The sequence below is a fragment of the Xyrauchen texanus genome, chromosome 1 (assembly GCF_025860055.1).
Source record: "Xyrauchen texanus isolate HMW12.3.18 chromosome 1, RBS_HiC_50CHRs, whole genome shotgun sequence".
Lineage (NCBI taxonomy): Eukaryota > Metazoa > Chordata > Actinopteri > Cypriniformes > Catostomidae > Xyrauchen > Xyrauchen texanus.
Window position 1 is genome coordinate 23,685,747 of NC_068276.1, and position 8,631 is coordinate 23,694,377.

General features: G+C 37.6%; 1 protein-coding gene and 1 non-coding gene across 7 annotated transcripts; both read right to left on the minus strand.

Annotated features, from left to right (window-relative positions):
• Positions 1-275: 275 nt before the first annotated feature.
• On the minus strand, positions 276-7,879 carry zgc:77439 (uncharacterized protein LOC378987 homolog). Of its 6 annotated transcripts, none has more exons than XM_052129851.1 (8): positions 7,797-7,879; positions 6,253-6,506; positions 4,046-4,184; positions 3,522-3,664; positions 3,197-3,249; positions 2,586-2,710; positions 1,114-1,428; positions 276-907 (listed from the first exon to the last, which is right to left on the minus strand). In XM_052129851.1, exons 2-8 carry the CDS (start codon positions 6,465-6,467, stop codon positions 548-550), a joined length of 1,350 nt encoding a protein of 449 aa, XP_051985811.1. In that variant the 5' UTR covers positions 6,468-6,506; positions 7,797-7,879; the 3' UTR covers positions 276-547. The 6 variants fall into 6 exon arrangements, with proteins under 6 accessions (XP_051985811.1, XP_051985828.1, XP_051985820.1 ...); XM_052129868.1 differs by having other exon boundaries at positions 6,253-6,468; positions 7,797-7,875; XM_052129860.1 differs by having other exon boundaries at positions 6,253-6,521; positions 7,797-7,847.
• Positions 7,442-7,523, minus strand: trnas-uga (transfer RNA serine (anticodon UGA)). Its single transcript has one exon. It is a non-coding gene; the product is annotated as a tRNA-Ser (tRNA).
• Positions 7,880-8,631: the final 752 nt, after the last annotated feature.

Genomic DNA, 8,631 nt, shown 5'->3' on the forward strand with positions numbered 1-8,631 from the left:
TCCCGTCTGCCTTCTCCTACTTCCACAATTCATAACGATGTGTTTGTTACCTATCTGACATGATGAACAGATGTTGTTCTGAAATTATTAATCATTTTACTAACATTTTATAACTGCTGTAAAATGGTTTTGACCTGAACATTAACCTGTAATGAAAACCATTTCAAGTGCCAAGAGCTAATCTACATTCATATATTCACATATCAGACTTCATATGTTTAAAATGATGTTATTTTGAAAGATTGAGTACACATTATATAAGTTAATGTATGGTTTATTACTTGAAAAGCAGCTTGTTCTACACTTTTATTGTGTGCTTATTACAAATAAGACCAGAAACATAACTGTTATTATTTGGAATAGAACAAAATGATTTAATTCATAATTTTTGTATGGGGACTTATTATAAAAATACAAAAAGTATGGTTAGAAATTTTTAAAACTATAAAACAAAACATATTAGAAGAATACTGAACAATTTGTTAATATCCTAATATAACTAGTTACACTGCAACATGCCTGCCAGCACCTGAATGATGAAAAGAGCCTAGATTAATTTTTTAACCGCCAGAGGTTTCTGCAACTGCTGGCCACGCAAATCATGCACCTTCCACTCCTTGTTGTCAAAGACGGTGTAGTTATAGGTCTTGTAATTGAGCATGTCTCGAGCACGGAACATTTTGTTGGATTCATAAAGGTTGCTCCAATATTGTGGGAGGGGTTGGAATCCTCCCAGGTGGGCAAGCTCATCATTGTAGGCCCACTGCTCAGAATCCAGTTTAAGGATATGGCGGGTGGCAATCCCACGGGCACGGCGGGCGGCAATGTCCTGTTCAATGTCTCTCTCCATCTCTTGACGTGACGGAAGCGGGAAAGAACCATCCAACACTGACAGGACGAACTGAGACTGGGGAAAATTTAGTGGTGATACAGAAAGAAGAGAGTAAAACAAGTAAAAAATTAAACATTACCTACTGTATACACATAAAGAAAGTATGTTATAAGAATGTAAATGCAGATGCAAAAACGATATTAATATAATGTGGAAAAGATGTAGACTACTATATTCCAACAATAAAACAATCACTTGCCTTCCCTTGCCACTCCACTCACCTGAATGTGGAAATGTGGGAAGGGACATATAGCTCTGCAGATGCCAACTATAAAGAGTGATGGGTAGGCTGGAGGTATTAGGAACTTATAGAGTGGCCAGACCAGATGCTCTTGGACTCTAACACCCACTTTCTCATCCAGAAAAGGAAAAGTGAAGTTGTAGCCTGTACAGAACAGGAACACATCTGGCTTGGACCTTTCACCATCTTTGAACTCCACAGAGCCATCATCTAGTACAGCGGTTACCGGAGGAGCCTGCTGGACTCCTGAAGGAAGAGGGCAGGTCAAAGGGCGCTGTCCATGACTTAGAATAACCTGAGGTTAAATAACGGTAAAAGGTAAATGAAGGCAGAGAATATAATTTTATGTTTGCAGTACTAAGCATTCTACAAGTCATGCTCTTTTATTAAATCTTAGCGTGTACAGTATATACGTAACATTTGCTGTAACATTCGCTCACTCACATTCACATGCTTGGGATTTTCACCAAACACTATTATATACTCTGCTCTTTATAAAGACCTGGCACGTATCTATCACAAATGGATCTACAAAATGCTCAGATAGTGTAAAATTGTAAAAGTATTTTGAAGACAATAAGAAAATAATACTATAGAATATATTCTGATTGATGTCTATGTTTTATTTTTCAAAGAAATGATGCAACACATCAGGACACGTCTAGAAAATAATTAATTACTTTCACACTGAAATGTAATGAGATGCGACTGGCTGTCAAACACACAATGAGATATACATGACCCATAAGATTCACATAAGATACACATAAGTATTAACTCAGGCACTTATTGAGTATAAACAGATACACTACTTACATAATTTCAGTAGTACATCCAAATGACAAGAGTCATGTCATACTGTTCATGTGTTGTACTTGCTATAGTTTACTTCCACGTTGCATTTTCATCTTATAGCAATGTCAAATGTAAACCAAGTCAATCACTGAAACAACAGAGCCACCTCTAGTAAGAAATAGCATGTATAATACAGTATGTACAGTATGTGTACACACATACAGTATGGGATACTGATAATGCATCACTGTTGCACATAAAATCAGTGTGATATAGTATTTATTTGTATGAATATAGTACTAATTCCTCTTGTAATAAACAAAGAAACAGATATCCTGTGATAGTACACTGATATAGATATTAAATAATCATAATTTATGGAAGTGCAAAAAAAAGACACTATTATATTTTTAGGCTCTCTAATGACCCTATACACTATTTTAATTGTATTTATTTTAATTTATTTATAATTTTTTTAGTATGAACACCCTATTTAGGAATTGAGGAATACTGAAGAGGTGTGAGCACAACTCCAAAAAAAGGTTGAGGTACAGGGGGTAGAATGAGGTCCCAGGTCACTAAAGACCCAATGTATGCATTTAAAGGTTAAACCACACGAAATGGTGATATACTATTACAAATTAGCAAGCAGTTTACCTTAGCATCAACATTTGCGAGCTCCATGGCAACGTCTAACCCAGAGAGACCAGCTCCCAGTAGCACCACTGACTTTCCCGCCAAAGTTTCAGCACTACGGTAATCATGACTGTGCATCAGAGTGCCTACAGACACACAAAGCGATTAACAAATACAGACACTTCTAGACAAACATTAGTGTTGCATGATTACATTAATGCCATTAATTAATGCACAAAACATTACATTTTTCTACAAGTTTGATTAGCAAACTCAGTTACTAAGTCTGCAACCTGAAAACATGCAGCATACACCTACATAATAATGCATTAATAAATGAATAGATAGAGCATTTTTATTATTCAAGATATAGCTTTCTATAATTCACTCATACAATGAATCCCTGCCTGCTAATAACATAATAATTAACCAAAATTGGTTCACTGATTCAATCTCAGCAACCCCCATGCTGATAAACAGATAACATGTTGCAACAGCAAAGCTCTCAATGGGAATTTGCAAGTCTAGGCACATTTTCTGCCAAGGACACAGATACTAAGTGTTTACGCTGTCAGATGTTCTTTTACTTCACAAAGGTACACATGCACTATGTAATGTATGGAAGGGAAAACCTTTGAATTTTTCCAGTCCAGGTATTGAAGGGATGTAAGGGTCATAGAAATGTCTGGAATAAACACACATAATTTGATTTGTAAGTCAGTAGATTCGGTCAATTTTATATAACCACTTTTATCTACAAATTATTTAATCAAATCGAACTCAGGAAATTTTGCCTTACCCAGCATATGAGTGAGTGAAAAAGTATTATTGCATGAGTAACTGTTTAATCCACTTTACCAATGTCCTTATTGATCTAACCATGTAAATCAAAACTATTACAGCACATTGCACAAAACAAGGTTGTGAGGGACATAACTCATTTCACTGTGCACTTACCCATTACACACCATAACAGCATCAAATCGCTCCGTAATGGATTTGCTGTGGTCTAAGCCATCGTTGGTAGTGACATTCCAAGCCAGCCCATTCCAACCACCCTTTACTTCTACTGGAGTCACTGAGGCCACCATGGTGCCAAACTTGGTGGAAAAGAGAAATACACCTTTAGAATGACTGTTAGTCAAGCAAAACATCAGTAACTGTCAGTCCATTTGCAAGGTGGCCCATAATTATCCAGTTGTTTTCCACTTTGAAATCTCAGTGACTGATCATAAATGTACAGTAAAGATAAGGTGCGTGATTCCTGACAAAGCCATCAAACTCAGTGTTATCAGATTATCAGTGACGCAGACTGAAGATGAACAGTGCAATAAACGATTATCCAACAAACATTATGCAAAGATCATAATTTCGAGTTATCATTTACTTTGCATTACATAAATGTTCATAAAGCAATGTGCATATTTTTTATGTAAGAATTATTATTTTTTTTTTAAATACCAATAATTTTTTTACTTCACCTTTATGTGGTCCCACAGGCCAAAATGATCACAGTACTGCTCAAGGTACTTCCGTACCTCAGTGTGATGGACAAAAGAGGGAAGATGCTTTGCAAAAGGAAAGTCAGGAAAAGACATCACCTCCTTGGGTATATTGGTTCTGTCATGACAGATTAATACATAGAAACACAAAAACTATAATACAACTTTAAATGTATCGCAAGCTAGCAGTGATGCTTCATGAAGAGTATAACATAAGGATATTAACCTTAAAAAGGTTTTTGTATCCTGTTGGATGGTAGAGGAGCAATGAGTGTGTCGGTTAACAATTTTTGAGAAAAATACTGAAAAGGGGGACATGCAACTGTAAAGTATAGCATCAACTTGCAATCTTTATCTACAAGTAAAATGGCAGAATTCTTTGAGAAGGCAGGTGACCCAGAGGCAGACGCTCCTATCTTTTCAATGTTACTTTCATGATTTCTACAAGCTATAAAATTGAAAATAAAAGCAATATTTTAGAAAGAAAGAAAAACATTGAAATGTACTACTGTATGTGGGTGCTAATGTGTTGGGAAATAGCAATGACTAAATTTGTAGAGGTAGGCTACCTTCATATGCTCGACCTTTTTAGGGTTAAGCAAGAAAATCAGTATTACAGTTTTTCTCCATTGGTTTGGCTCATTTCTTGAAACAGAAATTACATTCTCAAACCTCTAAGATCATTTGGCAAAACAGTCTTACAGTTCAGCACAACACTATAGCTCACTTGCAAAAGCTCATATCTCTCCCAAAACTGTTCACCCACGCTTCAAAACTAAATTTCCTTCTCATTTAAACAGTCAGTGCCCCCAAAATGCTTCATCCCTTTGGCATTGTGTAAGCACTGCAAAGTCAAAATGTTTAGATGTTTTGTCACTATGGCAGAGGACCATTGAAATATCCCTCATGTCCACCTTTCAGTCTTAGCCCAGTCCTTCATTGACAATAGTTACTGTACTGTTTTGTGTCTAGCTAACAGAATACAATTGTGTATAAAACTGAAAAAAAGAAATAGGATTTTAGGGTAAGAGTAGCCTCCAAGGTTGGACATCACACATTGCACTCATGCTGCCAAGGAAATTGTAACCATTATCATTCACACACATAAAGTAACTTCCATACATCCGAGTAAAAAGAAAATGTATACAGCATAATATACTGTAACAAAACAAAAAACAATGAAAATGATATGCAGCCTACAGTGCTTGGTCATCTGAGATGTGTGAAACTCCTCCTTCGTTAGTCAAGTTCTAGTTTCACCTGACTGTCAATTGCTGTAATAAATGTATCAAATGTTCCAAGGGATTCATATATGGTATTCATAGTATTATGTTCTTGACTCATTTTGACAATTGAACAGACTATTGTGCATGTGATGACTTATACAATGAAATGACGCTGACACGCTTTGGAGCGAACAACCATTAGACTGAGAATCAACAATCAGTTTAGATCAACAAGATCTATTCACTTGGAAATTGTGCTAAATGTAGGCTACCTGTACTTGTACTGAGACATTGAGACATGTACTTAGACATTTGCAATTTGATGAAATTAATGAGAAATTCAATTCTGTTGTGAACACTTGAAAGTGGTTTGGAGGTTTGTCCATGTTGTTTTGAGAACGTAATATCTGTTTCAAGAAATGAGCCAAACCAATGGAGAAAAACTGTAATACTGAATCAAAAGCAGCAATAAGTCAAATAACAGTCCTTGACATATGGCATGTACCTGTAGTATGTGTGCTAACAACGCTGACCGACACTTAATCTTTTATTCCGTTTATTTAAAATGTTCAATTACTAGATTATTTCAATTCACATGGCTTGCAATGCACACCCCTATTTTTAGTACAGTAACATATTTTTAGAACTGTAAAATAGGGGTGTGCATTGCAAGCCATGTGAAATGAAATAATCTAGTAGTTGAATATTTTAAATAAAAGTAATAAAAGATTAAGTTTCAGTCACAAATTGATACTGCACATTTAGGTTTTCTGTCTTTTCTAAAACAGGATAAAATTATACCTTTTAATTATTAATTTAATTAATACAGTTTAAAATGTAAAACAGACCATGTCCGCCTATTTTTCATTCATGGTTTTATAATAGGTGCAATTGCTTGCAGCTTCTCCACTGTGGTAAAGTTTGTAACGTTCATGTGTTGTAGCTCGTGCAGAGATTCACCTGAGGTCCCTGTACATGCTGCTGTGGATGGGTAAACCACTGTCGTAACATCCCACTCTTTCCTCATAGACCCACGTTCCTCCAACCTTCTCGGTGAGCTCGTACACTGCCGGTGGTGCGAATGTGTCGGGGCGGGATAGAAGGTGACGCGCCGCGCACAGTCCCGCAGCCCCGGCCCCGATGACAGCGACGCGCAGCTTGCCCAAACCAGCCATCCTAACGCAAAATTTGGATAGAAACTCGCAAGTTGACACCTAAAAAAAGCAAACCTGAACATTAAAGCCAACAAACAAACACGCCTTAGTTGTTTGCCATAACCAGTTCACAACTATCTGTATTTCACGACATCTTATATCCACTATTTTGGTACCTACAGCTGCCCTCGTGTGAGCAGTACTGGGGTCTGTCAGTCTCTCAAAGCCAATGCCTGTTGCTCGTCTAATTATATAATCCACAGGCTGGAATCTGTCCAGCCTCGGGACATGTCATGACGCGCTGTTTTGTTATTTCTGCTCGCGACTTGTTACTTTTTGTGCACACTCATATTTTTTGTGCTAGAGTTTGGGATTTGCGAGTTCTGCAGGTTTACATTTTACGTGTGAGTTTTGTCATGGTGCTCACACTTTTGTAATTCACTTGCGCGCTGTATTTATGCGCTTGCGCTGTTTTGTCCAACATTTAACGTCATAAACATTTAACGCCATACAGGCAGCTCAATCGAATTAACCCTTCGTGTTTTGAAGGCACCGTTTCCTTGCAAATTGAGGGAGAAAACAGTAAGGTAAAACTTTAATATATTTCAGATAGCAACTAACAATATGTGTCTGTAATTAAAAAATGGTTGTAAAAAAACCTTTACAGTGTTGTCGGGTCTAATCCCAGAGGTAAGAAACAAGCAATAAGTGCTGGATAAAAACTACACTATATATTTCCACATTTACATAGTCTTATAAGCCCGTTAAAAACAACCTTTTCAGTGGAGCAGCGCACCATCTAAGGTAACTTCGCGCGCACTGCAGGCACTTTAGCCTACTGTTTACAGTTTACAGTAAAGTGTCTTGTATTGCCAGTAACAGTTATTTGCGAGCTTGGTTACAATTACTGTTTCATGTCGGATGAAGTTATGCAATTTATGCTGAGGTATGCAATGTGCAATTTTCGCTTCCTAAAAAAAAGAACCACATTTAGACGCTGCGAGCAGGGTTCGAACCTGCGCGGGGAGACCCCATTGGATTTCAAGTCCAACGCCTTAACCACTCGGCCATCGCAGCACTGGCAAATATTAAATGCTATTATAAATTAAGATGATAGACAATATAATTCTATTATATAATCCAATACGTAGTATAAATAATAAGTAATCAATGAACGCTAGACAGCTTTGAAAACACTACGCGTAAAATATAACTTATATAACTTACTTATATCACTAACCACAGCAATGGTCCAATTGTTTTAAAGTAATTCTATCTCTATTATCGAATTTGCACATCGATCATAAGTGTAACTATTTGCCTTTGGAGTTAATTATAATTAAATCATACCGTATATGAATGCTGCTGAGAGGACAAATGCGGCTTGAACGGACCTCCCACAAACACTGTCCAGTTTAATCAAACAGCCGGCGTCACATGATGGTCATGGTTGCCAGATAGCCTCCCCATTCTCCTCTTTTAGTGTTAATAATTTATTAATACGGCTATTTCCATACATTTAAAAGAAAGACAATGTCATAATAACAGCTCACATTTTTATTAAAACATTTTTTATTATTCACAACTCAGCTCAGAGGGATTTTCTAGATCTGACACATCTAAATTACTAAAGTTGAAAGGAGGACAGTTTGTTCTCTTACGAGAGGTTCTCTCGTATTGCGTAAGCTAGCTTACGCTACGGGAAAGATTCATCTTTTCTGAGATATTGAAGCCAAAAAATTATCCTTAATTTTTGTATCCATTGTCAACGCAGTGCGGCAGCTGCAGACCTTGAGCGGGCTATCTAGCGAGCTCATAGGTTGCTCTGCGGCAACTGCTGCAGCCTATAGACGAGCTTGGGCGAACTCGCATCCAATGAGAGGCGTCCGCGCGCTCACTGCATCAAAGCCCGCCAAAATGGGCGTGACTAGAGTGCATATAAGCAGTTCGTAGGCTGGAACCCTGATTTTCATCTCTTCAGCGAAGCTCTTCGCATCACTGAACTGGAAGCCGCGTCGCCGTTCGAGGGGCATCAAGCAAGCGTGGACAGCGTTCGAAGAAGCCGGCCGTCTTCGCCACCTTCAGCCGTCCTGCGAGCTACGCCATCCGGCGACGTATCCTTTTTAAAAGCAAGCTAGTTCTTAAGAACTTCACAAAAGAGTACGAGCGTCTTTTTTAAGATGCC